Genomic DNA, 25097 nt, shown 5'->3' on the forward strand with positions numbered 1-25097 from the left:
CCGTGTAACACACTCTGGAGCACCGAGTAAATCAGACAAATCTGTCACTGCATCGACTTGTGACTGGCATAGCAGGATGGCAGCCACCAGGGGGCTTGTTAGGACGTGATGAGCGTCACAAATAATAAAACGAGAATAAAGAGAGTGTGAGGGATTCATAAGAGTGAAATCATCATCCTTTGTTTAAATATCAAATACTCAACCAATAAAAAGTAAAAAAGAATAAACGAGACCCCGCGCTCACATCATGTGGCCTTTTAAGTTCGCTGCTTCAGTCGGCAGCATGGTGGCATTTGGTGGCACTCTGATGTACTGGCTCCACACTCAGGGATGGTCATCGTGTGTGTGGATGGGCGTCAAGCAGGCCTGATAACGTTTGGATGGCTGAATTACATTTTATGGGGGCACACTGGCATGGCAGACTGCAGCCTGGTCACAGCCTGTGTGTGTTTTTTCCTCGCATCCCAAAGACATTCAGCTGGAATTCTATGGAAAAAAAGCAAAAAGTAGTCAGCCAGAGAGGTGCACAGGAGGTCATGTGTTTGGATTTTTAGAAAGCTTTTCATAAGAGAACCTGCAGATCAACCTAAAACACGTGGAACTCATGCCATGGTGTGCCAATGGGTCCAAAATCAGCTTTGACTGTGGAAACAAAGGGTTATGAGGGTGGATGATATTGAGATAACAGGATGTTACAAGTGATGGTCCTCACTGCTATTGTACTATGAGTGACAGCACCAAAGACGTGAGGGGCACATCAGGAGAGGGACAAACGGGCAAAACAGGGCAAAGGTCAAAACCAGAGAGCAAAGGTGTCTTAACATGACATTAGAATCAGGGTCTAATCTCATAGTACAAGGCCACACCAGAGGGGACCCTCGCTGAAACACAGCACTGCTTTTCTGGACCACCCTACACGACTCCACTCACTTCTACTCCAAGGTCCTCCATGTGATCCGATCTTCACGTGAGTCACAAATGTCAGCAAAGCCAAATCGGCTCAACACGCTAACAACACACGAGTCTAATGAATGCGACGCTGTCCAGCATTCAGGGTGGGCAATGGAGGAGCTGAATGAAGCCCTGGACTGAGGGTCTACTCAGAGCCCAATTGGCGGTAGTGACCTCCAGCTGCGCCTGCTCGCCATATTCTGAGGATGTCGGGTGTGCGTCTGTACGTTGCCAGCGGGAGCCGACTGCGTGTGTTTGCTGTTCTATTGTACTGTCGATGGCCGCATTTCAAGACAAATTTATATTCTTACTGCAAAGGGAAGGATTGCCAAAGGGTCTTTTCTTGCCATTGTGCCTGAGGCTCTTCTGGGTGAAGAATGAGGTGGCACCGCTAGAGCAGATGCAAACATTCACAAGCTGTTTAAATTTTAATCACTCCAGGGAATGATGGGAAAAAAATCACTCAATGAAAATGTCAAAAAAGGAATCAAACTCGGCCATTGATAAAACAGAGCCCAGTCCAATACCCTGAGATGGACTGGCACCTGCCTTGTGCCCTGTGCTAGCTGGGATGGGCTCTGCCCGAGCGAGCCGTCATTCAACAAAAGCCTTCATAGGTCACACGTAGCTCATTGAAAAACTGGGCGAGCTGACCCACCCTGCGAGTGACGTCATTAAGTGCCCACAACACTTGGCAACACTTCAATCATTTTGGCCAGCCCAGATTAAGACCCCACAGACCCCACTTAGCTCCTTAGCAGACAGCTGATCAGACTTTTACTAATGCAGTGTGTTTCGTGGTGTTTTGTGTTTGGCGAGTGGAGATCACGCGGCTTGGTCATCAGTGAGGCTGCTTTGGTTCATAGGGCTCTGAGGGGGTCCCCAGTGGTCTTTTTGGTCACACAGACACCCACACTGCTGAAGAGGCCCCTTGCCATCACACCCAGACCCTCCTCTGAACTTGAGCATCTCTTGGTTTAAGCCCCTGCTGACGTTGGTGACGGCGTAACACCAGGCAGCTGGGCCTTGAGAATTTCCTTCCGATGTCATCCACCGCGCTACCTGCACGCCGACTGCTGGTCCAACTTTCCGGCACTTGGCGGGTGAGATGGCGACATTGTCCAGTCCCTCAAATCTCAAAGCGAGTTTGTGAGTTGCTGCTCCTCCAGTGTTGTCATCACCTCTCCTCTTGTGTTTCTTTTCAGGTCCAGGAGGCTGGAATAACAACAACTGTGAAAATCAGTTTCCATTTGTCTGCATGAGAAACGAATGGCCAATGCTGAGGATGAAAAAGGAGTGAAGCCACGAGAGACACTAAAGATGTCCGATCTTCATTACACTTCAGCTGTTTCTAAATAAAAACACATCTAGCATTCATCCTGCTGTCTTGTTCTCTGTATTGTTTTCTCGCTTCTCATTTAGGATGGACAAGCTGCAGTACTAAGACATGTCACTTGCTCTCCTTCGCCTGCTTTGTGACTAACAGGCCACCTCATATGACATAAGTGAACTCAGCAGTGGCCACAATCTGATGGCCGTAACCAATGGGTGGTCATCTGGAGGTGGGCTTCAGATCTTGGCTGGCTGACCGCAGTAGTGATGGGCAGCACCACACAACACTGTAAGAAATGAATGGAATGGCAGTGAAGGTGTGCTGCAGGATGGGAGCCGTGACTTAAAGACCACCAGCCACACAGTGTGATGGGGTTCATGATGGGTCTGAGAGAGTTGAGATGTCTGATGTGGGCATTCTGACCAGTGTGATGTGGCGGTGGTCCTGCTGCTGGGGTCTTGAGGTTTTCATGGCTCAGCCGAGGATGTGGAGAGGCCGTTTACGTAGATGACGATGTCCCCTTTGTCACACCCGACTGTGACCTTCCAGATGCAGTCGAGTGATTTGTGGCTGGGATGTGGATCAGCACCTCCAAGTCTGAGCTCAGGAGTCTCAGTCAGAAAAGCTGGGATTGGTCTGTAGTGGTCAGGTGCCGCTAGGATTCACACCATCAAGATGACGGGGATTTCATTATTTTATTAGAGGATCCCAGGGACGCCCTCAGCCTTGGCTCGAGCTGCACACACTCACAAACTGAGACAAAATAAAGCACACTGGGGAACAACGACAATTAAAGAATATAATGAAATGAAATATTATAAATAATACCACCCTGTACTCCTACGGCGATATTACAAAAAACATATAAACACAAACACCACACAGCAAAGTCCATGGAATACCACACGGGATGTAATGAGAGATGACGAGAGTGAGTCCAGAGATCTGCACGTTGTAAGGGAATGAAAAATCAGTCCTACCGGTAGACACTGTAAGGGTGAAGACAGATGGATGGCTCAGCAGCGCTGCTATACTTGTGGGAAAGACGTGAATACACAAACAGTCCTCAGCACGCAGCTAGACAGACAATGGAGACCCCAACATCGACACAATCCAGGACACAGCGACTAAATATGACTTGATTAACAGAAGGCAATCCGACAGGTAAACACAAAATACAACAACAAGAAAACACTTTTTTTTTCCTTGGCCACCTGCCCTCCTTTTAAACTCCTCTGACCACCTTTGACCCCAACAGCCCCTACAGGGACTGCTGGGAGATGTAGTTTTTACTGATAGTAGCACAGCTACAAAAGGCAGTGGTGTACGGCCAAACCAAGGCTTGAGGTTTGAGATGTTCACAGTGTCTACCTTCTTAGTCCCCAGCAATCCCCACTCTAATGCATAGGTCACCGGACCCTTCCATTGGACCACCGTTGCCGGGCCGAACCACTTTGGAGCCAGTTTCGCCATTAACTTTTCTGATGCTTTGGAGAGGGGATGAGTCCTGATCCAGACTTTCTCCCCACCCGAGAATTGTACAAGCTTATGTCTCCGGTTGTACGATTGAGACTGTCTGGACTGCGACCTCACCATTCTCTCCTTCACCCGTTGTGTGATTTGTTGTATACTCTGTAAGTGCTCATGTATTGAGGTGTCTGGTTTGGGTGGGTTGTGCTCAATTATTCTTTCTAGTGGACCTTTTATATGTCTGCCTAAAGCTAACAATGCGGGGGTCTCACCCGTAACGTCGTGCACCGCCGTGTTCAACGCGAACCGCAGCTCAGATCTCATCCTTGGAACATATCTTCTTGGCGGTGGCATTAGCCATAGGGAATAGCTCCGCCCATCAGGTAAAATAGTCCACAACCACCATCAGGTAGGTCTTCCGGTCCTTACTGGCAGGAAATGGTCCCATTAGGTCCATGCCTAGGCTCTCCCCGGGGGTAGTGATGGTTACTGGCTGAAGCTGTCCTGAGGGGAGACCAGGTGGGGTTTTGTATTGCTGACAGGTGGTACAAGTCTGGACATGGCTCCAGACGTCTTTACGCATCATTGGCCACCATGCCACCTCCAGGATTTTAAACAGTGTCTTTGTACATCCAAGGTGACCACCGATCGGGCTATCATGGTAATACTGTAGGAACTTGGGCACATGTGTCTTGGGCACTACCAACTGATAATGGTAACCCGATCTTTTGTTGGAACACAGCGATAGAGTGCCCCTTGAAGTTCCCTATAATGTATGTGGTCAGGCCTCCCCCCCGGCCCTCTCTCAAATCTTGACATACCGGACTGGCTGCTTGAGATTGAACAATTTACTGCATGTTCAGGGGAAGATCAGGCCAAGGTTTAGAGACCAATACCACACATACCACCGGTGCAGGCTCGTGAACCCGTGATAAGGCATCGGGCACAACATTAGCACAGCCCTTCCGTTAGCACACCTTGAATGTGAACTATAGGAGGCGCAATGCCCACCTGGTCAGCCTAGACGTGGCCTTCGGGCAATTGAATGCCCAGTTCAGAGCCCTATGGTCCGTGTAGATTTCAAATGAAGTTCCCTCCAGGAAGTGACGTCACTTCTCCATGGCCCACACGACAGCAAGGCATTCCTTCTCAAGTGGTGGAATAATTATACTCGGCGCCCTTTAGTGACCGTGAGGCATAAGCCACCACCCTCTCCTCTCCTTGACTTGTTTGTGAGAGAACGGCACCGAGCCCGAGGTCACTCATGTCAGTGTGGACCTGAAAGGTTAATGATCGATCAGGCTGTGCCAGGACTGGTGGTGATGTCAGTGCGTGTTTGAGTCTTTCAAAGGAGTCCTGGCACGCTGGCGACCACTCCCAAGGGGATCCCTTCCTCAGCAGCTGGAACAAAGGGGCAGCAATGTCAGCAAACCCATGCACAAATTTATGGAACTACCCAGCCATCCTTAGGAAGCGCTGGAGACTTTTTACCTCCTGGGGTGCTGGGTAGTCCAAGATGGACTTAATTTTCTTTGGGTCCACCCGGACCCCGTCTGCCGACACCACATGGCCGAGGAAGTTAAGATGGTCTTGTAGAAATCTAAACTTCTTGGTGTAGAGTGTAAGATGAGCCTTACGCAGTCGTTAGAAGAGGTCCTTTAGATTTTGTGGGACAGATGGGGAGAATACGACGATGAAGCCCCCGGAGGACCTGCTCCATTAGCCGTTGGAATGACACCCCAGCGTTTTTAAGTCCAAAGGGCATTACCCAAAACTGGAACCCCTCCGGGGTGATGACGGCGGTCTTCTCCATGCTACTCTTCCCCATCCTCACCTGCCAATACCCGGACTTCAAATCTAGGGAGCTGAACACCGCTGCCCCATGCAAAGACTCCAAGATCTCATGAATGAGGGGCATGGGGTAAGCATCATCCAAGTTCTTCTTGTTCATCTCCCGATTGTCCACACAGAATCGGTAGGTCCCGTCAGCCTTTTGAACAAGCACCGCAGGGCTAGCCCACGATGAGGTTGAAGGCTCGATGACCCCATCCGCCAACATCTGGTCAACCCACTCCTTGATTATTCCTCTTTTCAGAGGCGACACTCTGTAGGCTCTGTGCCAAACCGGGACAGGGTCGACTGTGTGAATGTGGTGAGACACCACCTAAGACCGACCCAATTTGTCGACTACACAGAGTGCCACCTCCTAAGCAGAGGCTGAACGAGCTCCGGCTGTTCAAGAATTGCCTTCTCTACTGGGCTGGGCTCGTGTGGTGTTATGGGTCCACAACTCACTGAGCAAAGGCCATTTTTAAATAATCACCGCACCCGAGGCGGCTTCGTGAGGGGGGGCGATGTTGTGGCGAGCCGCGGGGCAGTCGTCGATGTGGGCGTTTCTCACCGTGTGCACAGGTGAGGAACTGCCCACATTCGTGATTGCTCCCGTGGCTAATGCTACAGCTGTGATGGCCCCTCACGTTATAAAAAAAGAAGCGCGAGTCGGTTGTGGGGGGAAAAAAAAGAAACGATCGGAGAGAAAAAGGAAAGGAAAGAGGACGGAGGTTACAGGGAGCGAGGAAGCATGCGGTGCAGGAGAGACAGACACGCGGTGCGTGCGTGTGGTGAGCGCACGATCGAGGGCAGCTGTAAGGAAGCTGGGGTGTTGGGCCTACACCCAGGCGTTTGAGTTGGATGTCGCTCCCACTGAGCGATTATGTAGCGGGAGTGTCCAAGGCAAGGCGACTGGCCGCAGAAAGGCAGCGGAAGTCGGGAGACTTGGTGGTTGGAATCCCCAACGTGGGCGACCTGGCCGTTGGTGGAAACCAAGTTCTCCGAGGCTGGGATGAGTGCCATACCGGAGCCAGGGATTGGGAGGTCTCCAGTCTCGAATGTGTGTTGTTGGAGGGCAGCTGCAGAGAGCGTCTTGCCTGCTGCTAAGCCCTAACGGGATAAGCAGGTGAGACGCTAACAGAAACGTTACACCGGATTTGTTGTTTTAAAGATTGCTTCCTGTAAGAAACATTTTACCTCGTTTTAAAGGATTGCTTTTTCTTATTATTTTAACCTCCACGTTTTACCTTTTATAGATTATTTATTTAATGAAGAACTTTTTGAATGAACTGCACCATTTATTTGAACACCTGTTTTGTTTGACTGTTTAAATAAAAGCACTATTCACTTTTGCACCACCCCTTGCTCAATTGTCTATTTGCTTCCATTGACTAGCTCTCTCGGTTTCATTATCGACGGTGTTGGGTTCAAGGGTTCCCAAACAGCCATGGGAGCGTGGAGCCAGAACCCACATCGTCACAGCTCGTCCACCAACTGCGCGAGGTAATAACACAAGTTAGACCAAACCAGATTACCTTGAGCCTTCGTCCCAAAACGATGGACTTCACCCCCCGCAACTCGTACTCCAGCCGTGACAGGTCGATGGAAAGACCTACCGACACCAGAGAGTCCATTCCCAGTAATAAGGGCATTGACAGGTGGTCATCTTCCAGGATGTAAACTTCTGACTCCCAGTGTGTCTCATGTAAGCAGAGCCTCATTGGCACCCTGCCCTTTGCCCCGTGCGCCCTTCCATCCGCTTGAATGAATTTTACTTTTGCACTTTCCCGTAAACTGCTCATGAGGCACTTTAAGCTTTTCCCACAAGCTGTATTTCATAAGGGAATAAGTGCTCCCTGTATCTACGACCGCCTCTCCAGTGACTCCTCGCAATCTTTAACATTTATAAAATAATTATAATGAATATCAAAATGTCGCACACTAATGGAAAACTTCTTGACTGCTTTATTCGTCAACACGTACAATTCTCTTCAAGTCAATTCTCTTCAACTCTGCATTTCTATTTAACAACTGAAATGTTTTTCACATATTTGCCAATCACTACAGTTTTCTCCACACAATAATTCAGTTTGCTGGGCTCTGCAGATGTAAACGGGAGGTCAATTTGTGAAGGTCCTATTGTTGAAATGAGAGGAGCCGCAGTGTAACCCGTGAGAGACGATTGATTTGTAGACATAAAGGATATAAAGTCTTTGAAGGGTCTCCATAAACACACCACGAGTCACCACTGTCATCTCAAAAACAACGTGTGACGTCCACAGACCCCAACAAACCCCTGCACCGCAAAACAGCAAACAAACGGAGAATCAGGGAGAACAAACACAGCCTGAGCAGCAGGTGGCGCCACAGAGCTGTTGGAGTGCAGTCTGACGGCAGGGCTCTGGGTGGCGGTGAGCAGACTGGCATTATGACACCCACTGACACTGACAGCCAGGACTCTCGGGTCTGGGATTTGCCAGCTTTGTAGAAGAGCAGCCTTTCGTGTCTATTATAGCGCCTTGGAGTGCGTTACAGTAATTGATGAGTAAACAGACGAGTATATGGAGAGCACAGCACACCGTCTTTCTTTCTTTCTTTCTTTCTTTCTTAATTTTTTTCATTCTTTTTCTTTCTTTCTTTCTTTCTTTCTTTCTTTCTTTCTTTCTTTCTTTATTTCTCTTGGTCTTCTTTGTCTCCTCCACTCCTACCAGCAATCAATCAATCAATCAATCTATCTATCTATTATATAGTGCCTTTCTATCTATCTAGTGCCTTTCACATTATCTATCTATCTATCTATATATATAGCCTTTAAAATTATCTATCTATTGATCTATCTATCTATATAGCGCCTTTCACATTATCTCTCTATCTATTTTTCAACACTTTGTAAAAGGAGTAACTTTGACCCCTCATAGCCCCTTAAGAGGTGTGTAGTCCTGGGGTCAGCTGATGTGGCCCACACAACTTCGAGTCCCGCTGATCTTTTTTGCTGAAGACCCCCATTGGGTTCCTCTAATTGTCTGTACAGACTGTGGCCCACACACGGTCTAGACTACAAACAAAAGGTGTTCTGGTCTTGGGTCATAAACAAGGAGTAACTGCAAAAAGCTCAACGTCTCAACTCGAGATCAAAGCGAGTCAAGCGGTTTGTCACATGAGGGGTTTTCTTGTACTGGTGAGTCAGGAGGTGACCGGACAAGATAAACTAAAGTGATTTCAAAGTGTAGTTATGGACACAACATGTCGGGTGTGGCACGGTGGCACAGTGGTTCTGCTGCTGCCTCGCTGTAAGGAGACTGGGGTTCACCTCTTGGGTCCTCCCTGTGTGAAGTTTGCGTGTTCTCCCCGTGTCTACCTGGGTTTCCTCTCAAAGACATGCAGGTTGGTGAACTGATGACACCAGACTGGAACAAGGTTGTGTGTGTGTTCAGCCTGTGATGGACTGGCATGCTGCCCAGGGTTTGTTCCTGCCTTGTGCCCTGTGCCAGCTGGGACTGGCGACTCTGCTCTTTACTGACAGGTTAGACATCGGCTGACTGACCGAGTGACAAAATGACTAAACTTGCCAAAGCGAAAGCGGCCTTTGAGTGTGGGGGTGCAGCGCCTGCTTGTCTGCTTTGCTGAATTCCGAGACGGCCGACACGTTAGGTTAGGTGGGTTTGTTAAAATGATTTACTGGTGGCCTGATGAAGGGTTTGACAGAAAAAAACTTTGCTTTCTTTCTTCGGTGTGCGAATAGCAGCGCAAAAAACTGAACACACAACACAAAAAGAATAGCTTGGATTATTTTGGAGTTTAACGACAGGGCTGTGCCAACTCAAAATCAAAAAAAAAAAACTGAGATCCACCCTTTGAGGTACTGATTTACTGAACACCTCAAGGATGTGCATATTGACACTTGGCACATGAGAAGAAGCAAACCAACGTCATGAGCCCCGCACCTCTTCTGTGCAATAAAAAGCTCCCAGAGAGCTGTGGACCCCAGACTGAGCCAAGAAGGCACATCCACTGTGGCACTGCCAGGTGGGCGACACAGGTAAGGACCGTCGGTTTTCGTAAACTTCAGTTACTCCGTCAGCCGCTCTGCTCCGCTCAGGAGATGCGCTGATAAAAGACGCTCAGCTGTCAGAGAAGCTGAGCTGTTGATGTGCACAGCGGGTGAAACTGACTGCCACATCATCATCATCATCATCATCATCATCCTTAGCTTTTCATTGTGTATGGCACAAGGTACAGTGGGGGCTCAGTGAGGAAATGGGCGAAGGGGGTGCCTAATCTATGGGAGGTTCTCATGAATTAATTTGGTTTATTTTAACTCCTTCATGTCTCTCTGACCGCAGATCAGTCTCAGTAGCGACCTGCCTTGCCAAGCGTAAGGCCTGAAGGGCACACGGTTTTAAACCGCACCTTAACGTGCCCAGTAGTATGAAATGCAACAAACGCTATTGAACGAGCAGCGGCGTACGTTTAGAGCGCACTGAAGGTGAAGTAAAGTATCTTAAAGTATAGAAACTAAAGTTTGACGAGAAAGGCGACTTTTAGAGAGGAGATATTTGTTTCCCATGTTTTTTTTTTGCCTTTTATTCTACGTGTGTAACATTTTTTCTTTTTTCTTGTGTGGATTGTTTGCTTTGAATTTTCACAAAATCTTTTAAAACAAACTTTTGGACTGAGAGATTTCTTTCGGCAGGCGTTTGATCCGTGCTTGATCCTGCCTTACCCAGCAGCAGCTACAGTAGCCGTATGTTATAATTACAACTGAAGAATTACAAATAAATACCTGATATACTGAAGAACAAAAAACACACACATCTGTACAAATATAATAAATATAAACTGTAACAGGAAAAAAGGTGCAGTGCAATAAATGATTAAAAATGATTAAAGCCTCCAAGTACAAATATATTTAAATTTACAAAGTGTTTCATTGCCAATATTAACTAACTGATTGTGTGAAATAACTTTATATTCTGTATTTATATTTCTTGTTACAGAAGTGGTGTAATGAAGCCTTGTTTCAGACAGGAACATTACAGAAAAATTAAATAATATGACAGCCTGTCATTTTTGAGAAGTAATTAATTTTTTTTTCTTTTCTTTTAAGCCATATGTATTATGGATATATATTTTTGTAAATATTTTCTTAGTTAAATTATGCATTTAATGGAATTTTACTTATTTTAGTATTTTTATGGTCAGTGACTGAAAAGTGTTTAGAATTTCTTTTGTTAATAAAAATAACCAGTTAACACCAGTGGTCTACAGTTTAATTATAAAAATACACTTCGGCCATAAGGCTGATATGCGTCTGGTTACTCAGAGCGAAGTGTAAAACGTTTTTTAAAGTGATAAAGAAAAATAAAATCGGAATCAGCCCATCAAGTAACATGAAATCAGTTATCGGTATCACCCTAAAAAAATAATCAGGGCATCCCTAGGAAGAGGTGCCAACCTCTACATCGTGTGCCATCTCCCTGCTCTGACAAGGCGCTGATTGGTTTACCATAAGACTGACAATCCAATCCTGGGCATCTAGATGGCATTAAAGAATCTTTCTGTTTGGGGTGATGATCCTTCACACTCAGGCCTACCAAGAAACTCTGATTATGGGACCTGTTGTCCTCCGACATTCCCCAGGCTTCGGTGGGTCTTGCAGATATCTAAAGAAGGGATGAGGAGAGCAGCTCAGCAGTGTCTGCTCTGTCTGTTCTTCCTCTACAGTTCCATCCAAACATTTTTGAACCTGCTTATGCCCACCAGGCAGACCAGGAGCTGGCACCTGTAGACTAGCTGGTTTTACAAAGGAACTCCCTTGAAGTTTACATCTCTGAAGTGAGCTATCGGTGTAGTCAGAGCAAGTCATATGTGGTCTGTTTTGAGGACACTTGGTGTGACTGGTGATTAAACGTAAGGAGCTACAATATCAGCACAGAAAGCACAGCCACGTCTGAAAAGTGTGACAGAATTGAGGAATGCACCCCAACTGTCAACTGGCACTACAACTGACCTTCAGTATTCGCCGTGTGGGTGGTTAGCCGCCATGGTAGGTCTACTCAGGTTTTTCAGGCTCAGTGGTCTATGCAGGCCATGCTAACCACCCAGTCCCTCACTGGCAAGCACCACTTCCAAGCCTGGGTAGAGGAATGGGTCCCAGCATCCCAGCATGTTCTGGCCGAAGTTCCCTGAGTTTTTATTATAACATTAAAGAGGCTCACATTAAGGACCGCTCTTTGCCTGGTCTCTCCCACGTGTAACCCTGTCAGTAGTTCGTATCTCCAGACTCTTCAGTTATATGGATGATCGAGTCACATAAGCCCACCAGCACGCCTGAAGAAAGTTAGGGGGCATTGGAAAGCTTGCTAACCCCAATTCAGGCTGTCGTTACCCACACCATGAAAAAGGGAAGGAAGATGAAGGTTATGATGATGATGACGATGATGCGACTCTCAAAATTAATCTACTCGCCCCTCGTGATTTGACAATTTATGTATGTGAGTCAGCATTGACCCTCAAATTTCTGTCACACTGAAGGGAAATGCCCAATATATTTCTTCATTGAAGTCTCTCCATTTATTGATGTGTGTCAGTCCTGCTTTCACCTCATCAGGCCCTCTCCCTGCCCTCTAGCACCCCCCTTAGCCTACCGTTATAGTTCACAACACTTTGCCCAATACAATGTGATGGGCCTCGATGTGAACAGTCCTATAAAAAGGTAAGAGTGCACTGATTGAGAAACCGCCATCTCTTTGCTCCTTCCCGGTGTTCCATCGTGGACCTCAGCAGCCCAATGTGACAGCAGAGTGTCTTCTATCAAGTGGGTCTCCTGATCAGAACTGTGGAGCACATGGAGTAATGTGGGTCTAATAAAAACAGGAGATTCCTTACCTGTGTCACTCGATGTGCTGGTGGTCCAGTGGATTTGCCTTCTCAGCTCATTCTGGGGTCCTTGGCTCTCTGGCGGCTTTTTATTGCATACAAGAGGTGTGAGGTCCATGACGTCTGTGGCTTCTCAAGTGTGAACATAAACATCCTGGACGAGCGCTTCAGTTCCAGTGAATCCTGAAGACTTCCCCAAATGTTGTATATTTTTAATTTTTCAGAGAGCACAGCCCTCTAATTAAACTCTGCAGCTCAGCCTTTGTTTTATGTTATCTCCTCAAATTTGGGTAAATTTTATTTTCCGGCTGTTTTGCATACGCAACTAAGAAAGCAAAGTTTTCACCTCCATAACCTTCACCAGGTAACCAGATAATGTGATAAAGAAATGATGCATGTCAGGGTCAGAGCCAATGAGCTTCATCACTAAACTGATATGCGAGAACGGATGGCGTCCACCTGATCTTCTCTGTGTCTCAATGCTCATAAATTCTGAAGGACACCCGCCATGTTCAGCATGCAGTGTCACCCCATTTGGCATATACAAATATCCTCACGACAAGTTTCTGGAGTGCCGTCACCTGGGGTGAATCCCCACAGACGTCTTCCCACCCTTGTCACAGCTCTCTGGTGTCTCCTACCACTTTCAGAGGTGGGCTTTGAGTTGGCAGTCCCAAAACTCTCCATGTCTTCCTTGTAAAACATTTGTCTTGGGTGTCATTTTCTGGTCTATGATGCATAGTCAGTTTGATGGATGACCTGATGTTCTTTTCAGATGTCCATTATGGTCTTAATGGCTCAGTGCCAGGGAGCTGGTGGGCCATGAAGCAGGAAATTGACCCCATATGATGACACAACATGCTGCACAGCTCCTCTGTAGAACATTTAGTCCATTCTGTGCTCTTCACTGAGGATGACAGAGGAAGACCAGAATGTCTGCAGAAAAACCCACAGAGATATGAGGAGAAGGTGCAAACACCTCAAAGACAAAACTCCAGCGCCCTTGTGCTGACTCGTCAATCCATATATCTGTCTTGATTTAAAAGTAGCCATGTTATCTGTTGAAGATCAGTCAAAGAACACATAAAAAATATTAAATACTTCTCACCCTACGTGTTCTGTCAGTGGTGTTCCCCAGCAAAGCAAGCAGGGGGTGAAGCTCTCTAGTTTTAAGAAAAAATTAAAAAGGGTGACTTAAAAACAATGACACACACAAAACAAACCAATTCTTCATCTTCACTTCTGTTTACCCTAAACGTTTGTTTTCATAGAGTTTAGTGAATGTGAAATTGAACACAAAATGAACCTCATCTGTGTCACTCTTCCTTCACGTTTCTCTAAACGCCTCGCCAGTTTCAGACTCTCCTTCCTAACTAAACACAAGCCGTGTGAACCTAAGAGATATTTGGAAGGCACTGCGAATGAAAAAGGTTAATAAAACTCCAGAAACAAACAACAAATGATAATCAATGAAAACACTACAAGGTTTGAGGAAATCATGAGAACATGCGCCAATATCTGGTGGTGACGAGTAGCTTTTGGGCTCTCTGACTCTTGCAGTGTGAATTCAATTGTGTGTGAATGTCACTTCTGAGAAATGTCAAACTTTTAAAATGAAATTTTTCCAAAGGCAGTACAGGAATTGACGGACTCTTACAGTTCACACCTAACTTTCATTTTTGTATTTCTATGATCATGTGGCTTTAGGAGAGTTCAGCCCTGACCAAAGTGCCAAACGAGGTGATTGCCTGGCCACCTCTCTCCACTCTTCACATGCCAGCCCTCACCCTGACTTACTGTCACCAAGTCTCTGAAGCTTCTGTGACGCTTTGAAAAATTGGTTTGCCATCATCTGCACATGTCCGTGATTTAGGACAGAATCTGGTGTGCTTGAGAGTCTCTGAGGGTCTCTCTGTTTCACTAAATTCTTCCTCACTTTCACATCCAGAAATGACTTGTGGCCGTGTGTTTAATTTTCACCAAACCCCTCATGTCTCTGAGTTTTTTGTTTTTTTAGCAGGGAAGGCTCTGTGACTTGGTAGCAGTAGGTGACAAACCGGTGACACCTACAAAAGACAGTTGTCATGATGTGGGTGACACAGATTCTCCACAGTTGGAAACAATCAGGCAGTTTTTAAACATTTTACGGAATTGGAACAAGAAAAGAAGAGCAGAAAAGCTTTGCAATTACAGAGAATGTCCTGAGACGTAATCCAGGTGACCCAGAAGGAGGGACACTTCACCCAAATCACCTGGGACATCACAAAGAAACAGGTAAGATTGACAATATCTGGTAAGAGCCTGCTGGCCACAAAGATCACAGCTCAAGGCTGCAGTCATCTTGGGTGCTGTCATGAGCCATCAATTTTGGTCACATAAGAAGACCAACTAATGAGAGCAGACCATTTAGTCCATGTGTTCCTTTATATAATTGAATAGCTAATTCATCATCCAGGTGTCAAGTTTTCCTTGACTTGGTCATTTTGTTCCAGATGAACTGTCCAGTCTGGAGTTGGAGGTGACTTTGGGTCAAAGAGAGAAAAGGAGGTGAGATGAAGAGCAGCTTGTGGTGAAGATGAGATGAGGAGAAGTGGAGAAGCCATCTCACTGGCAAGAAGGCCAAGTTATTGGAGTGGCCAGGCTGAGGGGTCATCAGGAATGACCAAAGCTAAGCTGTGCCAGCCCAAAGGTAATGTGCCTGTAGACAAGGGTGGCAAAGAGGATCGAGGGGGGCCCAGGCCTCTACCAGCAGCTGAGCACTAACTTTGTAAGGTTAATGACGTCCATCCCAGAAACAGTCACATTTCAAAGTCATCGTCACCCCCATCATCAATCACAATCACAGATTTGAGTTCATTCCTGTATTCAATATAATAAACATATCTATTTATTGCTTTGTATTTCCTGTGTTTATCTGTCTTAGTGTTTATGCAGAAAAGTTTTCAATCCGATGTTCCAAATACCCTGCTGTTCTTTCTGTGACTCTGCGAAAGGCGCTATATCAAAAAAATGTATTAATATTATTATCACCATATCAAGAGGCCTGAGCCCAGCTACACTCCCAAACCGTGGGTTTAATTGTGCCCACTTGCCCACAGTCTGGTCTCAATCACTTATTTGTCTGTGACAAACCTCGTCTATACAGTCCATCTCCCACCGACTCCACCACACACACCATTACCCAATTCTAGTCCTTCATGACATCGTCCAGACTCTCCAAACCGCCACATCAGCCTCTTCTGTCTGCAATACAAACTCACATCTGTAAACTTGGCACACCTCTTCCTCAGATCTGCTGCCGTCTCTCCTTAGCCCTTGGCACCATATTGGCCCACCTTATCAACTGCCACGTCACTTAAGAAAAGCACAGACTGCTGGGACTTAAGAACCAGGATGGAATCTAAAGCTGAGCTCAGTGTCCCTGATATCACAGACGTCTTTCCATCGCAAACCGCCTTCTCCTCTCATGCCAGCTTCCCCACCCAAATGTGACACCACTGCTATAACCTTCACCTTTAGATGATGAGGCGAAGGAGAAACTGACCTTAAATTCCCACACTGTTTTAACTAACAATGATTTACACATAAGGGTCACAGCTCTTCCAGTCCACAGCACCAGCCTGCGCCCGTCTTACTCATTCTGTCTTCCCACTCCAAGAGCCCAAATGCAAGTCATATTAACTGAGTGTCCTTCTCTCTTCTGCTTCCATTTCCTGAAATACAAAACTGACTTCCTTCTGCTCAAATTGGAACCTGAGAAAGTTCAAACAAACCCAAAACACTTTAGACGTCTGAACATTTAGTAATAAACAGGACATTTCATCTCCATCCTCACCCCTCCACTCCCAGGCCATATTAAACCCTCCTTACCCCCCTTTCTCTAACGCTCTCTGCCACCAGAAGATAAAACAAAGGTGAGAGCAGCCAGCCTTGGCACACTCCTCTCCTCTGGGCAGTCCATCAAACCTAAAACGGATTTCACTTCAAACTCCATTGTCTTCGGCCATCCAATGAACCGAGTCCCTCAGCCACACTCTTGGAAAACCCTAAACAGAAAATGACCATCCGCTTGATCAACATCCATTTCTTGGTCACAGTCGTGTTCCTGTCTTCTACCCATTCAATAACATCTCTCGTGAAAGCCAAATTCCAGTCTGTTCTCCTGTCTCGTGTCCCCTAACGCTCATGGGTAAAACCCTCAGTTATACAGAGTTGGTAACAGGACACCAAGAGTGGTCCAGATGCCCAGCTCAGCACCGTATGTATGTCCTGTCCGCTGTGCTGTCCTCACCAGTCACCAGAGAGCTGGCAGCCTGGTAATGACAGGTGGCTGTCCCTTCACCTCATATGGCCCATTCAATCCAGAGGGCATCTACCAGCAGAGCAGGAGACAAGCATATCAAAGCATGGGCACCATAATTTATTAATTTTCTCATTTTAAAATGGGATCTTTGTTCTCACTCAGAACTTTTGTTTTTAATACTTTGCTGTGTTTTTTTTACTTCTATACAAATGATGGCTTATTTTAAACTCTTCTGTCTGGACTTCCTTCCTGGTGCAGTAGGTCCTCATCAGCCAAGTGCTGGCACTTCCTTCTCCTTTGGTCTGCTGCCCAGGTCTCAAACAGAAGAAGAGGAGACAGACCTGTTGACTTTGGCATGCCCGGCCTGTTTACTTGGCACCCTGAAGTCTCTCATCGTCTGGGTGTTGTAAACACAAGTCAGGCAGACCTGGCATCACGTCTGTGCCCTGCGGTGTTTGATATTCATGGCCAGTAGTTCATTCTACACAGCCGTTCCTTTATTTTCTTTATCTTTACTTTCTTTCCATCAGGTTTATATTTGATTTATTTCAGAGAACATTTAAAGGTTACGACTTGGATTGTAGGTGGGCTGAGACTCCAAAGCATAGGAAGGAGTCAATGCCAACTTATTTATAGAGCACATTTAAAACAACATCAGTAATGCTGTAGCCAAAGTAACAAACAATAAGCATAAATAAAATAAATAGAATAAAATAAAATAAAACAGAAAACAAACAAATGACTCTGATGAAGGACCATCCTGATCACTGAACGGCACACAAAGCACGAGAACAGAAATGCGTCTTTAAACCGTTCAGTTCAAGATGAGCCCTCAATGTAAGGAGGTAAAGAATTCCGCAGAGGAGGTGCAGCGGCCGCCCCCCTTAGTTCTGCACTTGGGGTCCACAAGAGACAACTGAGTGACCGGCAGATCAAAGCGCTCTGATGGCTGCCGTTAACACACAAGTCAGGTAGATAAGCGGCAGGCAGCAGACCCGTGTAATGATTTAAAAACCAGCAGCAACATTTTAAAAATCCATTCTGTGACTGACAGGCAGCCGGCGGAAAGAGGCTGAGATCGGAGCTACGGAGTCAAACCTTCTCACCTCAAACCAAGAAACGGGCTGCGCCATTCTGGACCAACTGCTGCCTGCGGATCAGGGATTTGTGGATTCCAGCGGATCTCAGGACACAACGAGTTGCGGTAATCGAGCCGATAAAAGCACGAGTGACTCTCAAGATCCATAGGAGATAACAAAACAAGGCTTAACGTTGGCTAAAAGACGAAGCTGTGAGAAGCAACACTCGAGCACAGAACTGATCAGTTCATCAAATGAGAGGCGACCGTCAAAAATGAGGTGCAGTGCGAGAGTCCACAGAAGAGCCACGGAATTCAAAACCAGTTTGAGCTTTGGTGGGAGGACCAGCTTACAGCGCGACCATTTTATTTGTATTAAGATCGAGAAAACTGTCAGCCATCCAGGATCTGATCCTACAAGACAATTGTGCAGCCTTGTCAATCACCGATGTCCTCGGTGTCGGGTTCGAGGCCCGCGCCATTAAAAGGCTGCAACCAGCGGCTATGAGTGCGAGACACAACTTAATTATAGTAACAGTTTACGAAAAATGTAAAAAGAATTAAAGTAAAGGCTAAGGGAAGATGACTGTCATCAGCACACATTTATAAGGTTTATGGTTTTAAATTCCTGGTCTTGTATTTCAGCGCGTTAGGCAGTCGGGTGTTCGGGTAAAAGCAGTAAACTCGTTCGTGTTTCGAGTTCGCGTGTCGGTAAATCGACGTCTTAACGCGCAGCGAACTGAAAGAAAATAAATGTGAGACGATCAGGCACAGGTTCGATTATTTGTGATTCTGAGAAACTTAAAGGGATCCCAAATAACCTGCGGGGCTGAAAAATACCTCAGTGGACAAAGATCGGGAAATCGAAGAGAAGTTGAACGGTAGAAGTAACGGAAGTTGATTTGAAACAAAGAGGGATCGGTAAGAATTGTCACTTAAAGTGCTAAAATATAAACGATAAGAAAGCCATGAAATGAAAGAATGGGTTTAATTAACAACAAGACTCGGCACCTCAGTAGGCAGCTGGTTGGAGTTTGAGGCCCTGACTTAGGTGGTCTTCTGTTGGCTCCCTCACTTCACATGTCATTTCTGTTTGGGTGCCATTTAAGGAAAGAAATGAAGAACTCTGAGAAATGATGAAGAAATTCAGGGGAACAAATCTTAAAAAGACAATTCAATTAAAATGAATTCAAAAGAAGTTAATTAGCAGTACAAACAGAGACAGGGTTAGAATGAAAACCTGCAGCCACGGTGGTCCTCCAGGTCTAGAGTTGGTGACCCCTGCCCTGGAGGACGCTGCTCTTATATTACCATCCTTTGTGAAAAGTGGATTCACTTTGCCAGCTTAGGCGCCACTTCAAGACTGCAGGAATAAGAAAGAGAAGTCAATCCTTTCCATTTTCTCCAGGAGCCTCCACAGCACTCGACTCTTTGACTGCTAACCTCCACGCCGCTCGACTTTCTCTTGCCTTTGGTTTGATTTGCCACTCCTGGACGTATTTGTGTTCTCCATAGGAGACTTGAACACTCGGCTCTTATCAAGTTGTGATATTAACGGCTTTGCTATCAGAAGTCCTCGCGGACCGACACTCTCTCACTCCACATTCCCTTTATAGCGGGGGTCCTCAATCACAGTGCTGGGGGGCTGCAGTGGCTGCAGGTTTTTGCTCCAACCCAATTACTTAATAAGAAGCTCTTATTGATCAAGTAACACTTCTGCCTCACTTTACTGGTCTTGCATGTTAAGATTTTGACCCCTTATTGCTTATTTTAGTCTTAAACAGCCGTATTCTTAGTTTTAATGGCTCCTTATTAGCAGTTAGATGTAAATGACAAAAGAGAGCAGCATTTCTCCATTGAGCTTGTCACCATTTACACCTGTGAGTATTTATCACACACTATTGGGTTTAATGAAATACTTAGAAGAGAATAAAGTGAAGGACTGAGAATTGCTCCTCCATTTTAACCTTCAGATCATCAGGATGATATCCTTAGAAAGGGGAAGAAAATCGAGGACACGAGAATGAGCTGACATGGCAGAGTTAAACACCAACATGAAATTAAATTATTGGTAAGAATGGCTTTCTGATTAAGTAACCGGGTGAGAACAAAAACCTGCAGCCACTGCGGCCCCCCAAGACTGGGACTGAGGACCCCGCTAAGGCAGAGAGGTTGGTGTTGAGTTTGGTTTTGGTGTTTGGTGCGAATAGTTTGTATATTTGGAGACAACTGACTGCGTTTCCTTTGGTGTTCCTATAAATATATTAAGGTTGACTTTATTTATATCGGACTGATTGACTTGTGGTGACGAATGTGCTTTTAATTGAGTGGAGTCAACAGCGATGGCCAAACTACACACAACTAGAGAGGAAGATGTTTACTGAGGGATCTGTTTCTGAACATAAAGGACACAATGAATGTCAACGGGTGCATTGAACTGACCGACTGTGGAATTTAGTTTAGGCCGTTAAAAACAAACTGACCAAGAGACAAGCAGAGAGCGACTAGCAGTACTTTGATAACAGGTGGGCACCCCAATGAAACAGGCCTAACACCTCCTGAGATCAGCATTGTGGGGTCCACAGGTAACTTTCAGAAATTACAGGTGAAGTGTTGCAATGCTGACTGATATGAAACAAAACCTTTAAGTCAGGTAACAGCTGCATGTTCTCCTAGCATGTCGGTGATGACAGCCCTTGAATTTGAACCCGGAGACTGAGCCGTGCTAAAGGTCTGCAGACGAACGAATCATCCGACTGCAAGGAGAGACGAGCGACAACAACAACATTTATTTCTGTCGTACATTTTAATACAAATGAGGAGCTCAAAGTGCTTTACATGATGAAGAAGAGAAAATAAATAAGAAAATAGAATTAGGGAACACTAATTAACATAAAATAAAAGTAAAGTCCAATGGCCAGGGAGGACAGAAAAAACAAGAAAACTCCAGATGACTGGAGAAAAAATAAAATCTGCAGGGGGTCCACGAGACCACAAGACCACCCAGCCTCACTGGGCATTCTACCCAACATAAATGACCTCAATCAGTCCTCATGGTATTCAGAGTTCACATGGATGGACTTGATGATGACGGTCATGTGGACTTCTGGCCTTTAATCATCAATGGAGGGACATCACGGTGCTTTGATCAGGTGGTGGTGGCGCAGATCAACACCACAGAAAACTGGAAAACAACAGCAGAGAGAGTAGGAGTGAGTCGGGATTACAGAGCCACCTGGACTAGTAATGATAATTAATTGAACAGACAGAGTATCAGGATTAAACTAAATGAAGCTGTGAGAAGGCCATGTTACAGTAACGTCTTGTTAGCAGTGTTTTTAAAGTCCTCCACTGTATCAGCCTGGTGACTTTCTATCTGTAAACTCGTATTCCAGATTTGAGGCGCATCACAGTAGAATGCCACCTACCCGCTCGCCCGCCTCACCACGTCTTTTAAGTTTAGCTCTTACAATAATAAGCAGACCCTCATTTGAAGATCTGAGGTGACGATTTGGAGTGTAAGGTGGAAGACATTCTGAAATATAAGACAGAGCGAGATTATTGAAGGCTTTGTAATCCATACACAGTATTTTAAAATCAATTCTGAATGACACAGGTCACCAGTGGCATCAGACTGGTGTGATGTGCTGGGATTTTCTTTTCCCAGTTAAGATTCCAGCACCTCCTCTAGGGACTCCAAAATCGGTGGATACTCCAGACTGCCGTTCGGCGCGTACGCACAAACAACAGTCAGGACTCGTCACCCCACCCGAAGGCAGAGGGATGCTACCATCTCGTCCACCGGGGTAAACCCTAATGAACAGGCTCCAAGTCAGAGGGCAATAAGTATGCTCACACCTGCTTGGCACCTCTCACCGGCTGCCACTCCAGAGTGGTATAGAGTCCAGCCCCTCTCAAGGACATTGGTTCCAGAGTCCAAGCTGTGCGTTAAGGTGAGCCCGACTATATCTAGCTGGAAATCTCTCGACCTCGCCCACCCGCTCAGGCTCCTTCCCCTTCAGAGAGGTCACTTTCCACGTCCCAAGAGCCAGCTTCTGTAGCCGAGTATCGGACCGCCAAGGTCCCGCCTTCGCCACCACCCAACTCACCTCCTTGGCCCCTCCCATAGGTGGTGAGCCCATGGGAATAGGGACCCACGTTGCCTCTTCGGGCTGTGCATGGCTGAGTCCCATGGGTGTAGTCCAGGCCACCAGGCCCTCGCCATTGAGCCCCACCTCCAGGCCTGGCTCCAGAGGGGGGCCCTGGTGACCCACTTCTGGGCGTGGGAAAACGCCGTCCAAATTTTTTGTTCATCATGAAGGTCTGCTGAACCGCACTTTGTCTCATCCCTCACCTAGGACCAGTTTGCCTTGGTTGGCCCTGTGTAACAATGGAGCTGATTATCCATTATGAAAGACGAAAGAACTGCTTGCAAGCAACTCAGGGTTAATAGTTCACAAAGCCGCTTCGCTCAAACGGCAGGTTATTCATACAGACGTCTGCCATAAGACAAGGGTGCAGTAAGATGACCTCGGAACGTTTCCAGTTTCTTAGGAACGCCTCGTCTATTTGACACAAGAGAGCTGACCTTTCCTTCTTTAGGGTCTATCTGACAAGTGGAAAAAATAAGATCAGATGGCCCATTAGTGTACTAAAATAAAATACTTAAGTAAACGATATTCAGTTTATTTATAAGAAATAAGGGAAAGGGGGAGGAAAAAGAAATTATTAAAAGCCAATAGAGAAAAATGGAACTTTGCTTGGGTGGTACGATGGCACAGTGGGTAGCGTTGCTGCCTCGCAGTTAGGAGACTTGGGTTCACTTCCCGGGTTCCTCCCTGCGTGGAGTTTGCATGTTTTCTCCATGTCTGCGTGGGTTTCCTCCCACCGTCCAAAGACATGCAGGTTAGGTGGATTGGTGACTCTAAATTGTCCCAGATGTGTGTGCCCTGCGGTGGGTTGTTGCCCTGCCTGGTTCCTACCTTGTTGGCTGGGATTGGCTCCAGCAGAACCCTGAGTTCGGATTCAACGGGTTGGAAAATGGATGGATAGAACTTTGCTCTTTTGCCTTGCAATGCTGAATCCAGGTAGTCATCTGTGACTGAATAAAAATCGAGTTGATTGAACTGGTCCTCTCTTCCTCGAGGTTTCTTTTAACTTCCACACCATCATCTGCCCTTTCACTCAGGTGGGTATCATCACCAAGCTTAACCACCTTATCGATTCTATTCTTGTCTCACTATTTTATTTTAGTTTATTAAAAAGAGCAGCAGCCACAGCACTGACCCCTGCTGGTTCACCTCTTTCAACATCACCTAATTCTGATATGCTTCCCATCACCATAACCTTTCTGTGTTTTGCACCCACCTGCACACTGTGGCCTGAATTCCCACTTCAATTAGTTTGATCACCAGCCTTTAGCGGGGCATTTTATCAAAAGCCTTCTAAAAGCCAACATAAATAATCCCTGTTTGCACCCCTCTGATCGTATCCTTTTGCTGCTTCCTCACAGAATTCCAGCATGTTGGTAAAACATGGCGTCCCTCGTCTGAGCCCATGCTGACTCTTCAGTAAAACTCTCGTTCTTCTCATGTGTTTCTCAATCTTTTAACTCAGTAATTTCTTCTGTTAATTTACCAGTGAGGCACATTAAGCTTGCGGGCCTGTATAGTCACCCAGATCAGCCTGATGACCCTTCTTATGTGACGTCATAATATTCGCCAGCCACCAGTCTTTAGGTATTTCCCAGTGTGCAGAGGTTTTCATAAAATACGTGTCATCTGTACTCACTAACCTCGTTCAGCTCTCTGTACTAAATCTGGTGATTTGTTTGATTTCAGCCTATTTCATCTCAGCAGCTCTACAATTGTCAGATCACTCAGTGCCTCCTTAGTAGCCGCTGTTACGCTGGAGACGTTATTGACACGTATAGACTTCAATAAAATACAAGTTTAGTTTGCTGTGTCAATGTTGCTGAATTCGACTGTTCACCTCCGCCTTGTCTGTTCTTTCACTGCTAAAATATTGAAAGAATCTCTTTAGATCACCTTTCGTCTTTTCTGTCACATTTCTCTGCGACTGTCATTTTCCCTTCTTAATGTCATTTATAACCATTCAGGCTTTCATTTGCCCTGTGATTCAGACTGGAGTTAATGGTTTTATGTGCTTTATACAGTTGTTTTTCTTTATCTTTCTGAAGTTAATGTGTGTCATTCCTGTCACTTTGCTTTCACCTTCAGTCAGATCCACCTTGATGTGCTCCAGTGTCCCCTAAAGCCAGCATGTCTGGTCCTGACTCAGCACCCCGCTCACTACACTCTGCATAGTACGCTGTGATGGGACTACAAGCTCTATAAAAAAGTCAGGATGCATTGACTGGGACGTCACCGACACTTTGCTCCCTTAGGGTGTCCCATCTTGGACCTCAGCGTTTCTGAAGGGCGTCTCTTATCAAGCACATCTCCTGATCCGAGCAGCAGAATGAATGGAGCAATTTAAGATTCATAAAGACAGCTGATTCCTTACCTGTGTCGCTTGATTGGCAGGGACGCAGTGGATCTGCCTTCTCAGCTCAGTCGGGGGTCCTTGGCTCTCTGGGGGATTTTTATTGCTTCTCATGTGCTACGTGTCAACATGAACATCCTGGATGAATTATCTGCAATTCCATTGAGTGGGTTATATTTTTTTATAATGTCAGTGGGCACAGCCCATTTGTTAAACTTCAGATATTCTGTCACATGTTGTCTCTTCACACTTAGGTACATTTTAACTCTTTGAGGGTTGAATATTTTTTCCAAAAAACTCAGTTTTCTGAAAAGCACACAAAGCAATGATTTCAACATAAAACGTCTGTTGCTACATGCTATGGCTGCTGTTGGCGCGTTTTCGGCATCTCTGGCGGCAGTGGCTGCACAGGGGCACTTCGATGGCCAGCAGGAATGTACGGTGGGCCGGCTGCGTGGCTGTCTTCGCACACCCTTTGGGCAGCGGTGGCAGTCACAGTGTGGCACAATATGGGTTGTACCTCTTGTCATCATAAGTGGTGGTCCTCCCAGGCAAACGCTGCTGTAGGTGTATCAGCTACACAAACGATCAACTGGGGAGTGCTCAGCTGATGCTGGTACCTCACTTTCATTTTTGATGTCCATCTCCTGATCACAAGTCCGACAAGTTGGAGTCCAATTCAGTGATAACATGTAAAATGTCCATGGAGTATTTAGTCTCTCACCAGATGTTGATGCCTTTTTTGAGCT

The 25097-nt window shown here is 46.1% G+C and overlaps 2 protein-coding genes across 2 annotated transcripts in view; both read left to right on the top strand.

Annotated features, from left to right (window-relative positions):
• Nucleotides 1–2396, top strand: part of LOC120542828 (lectin-like) — a 65273-nt gene extending 62877 nt beyond the window's left edge. Inside the window, exon 5 of the mRNA XM_039775511.1 lies at nucleotides 2157–2396. Coding sequence (XP_039631445.1) covers nucleotides 2157–2251 — 95 coding nt within the window. The 3' untranslated portion in view covers nucleotides 2252–2396. The remainder of the gene's footprint in view (nucleotides 1–2156) is intronic.
• LOC120542826 (lectin-like) overlaps nucleotides 1–25097 on the top strand; it is a 134610-nt gene that overhangs the window by 37165 nt on the left and 72348 nt on the right. The gene's annotated exons all lie outside the window — the stretch shown is intronic.

This window comes from Polypterus senegalus, chromosome 13, assembly GCF_016835505.1.
Source record: "Polypterus senegalus isolate Bchr_013 chromosome 13, ASM1683550v1, whole genome shotgun sequence".
In the NCBI taxonomy this organism is placed as follows: domain Eukaryota; kingdom Metazoa; phylum Chordata; class Cladistia; order Polypteriformes; family Polypteridae; genus Polypterus; species Polypterus senegalus.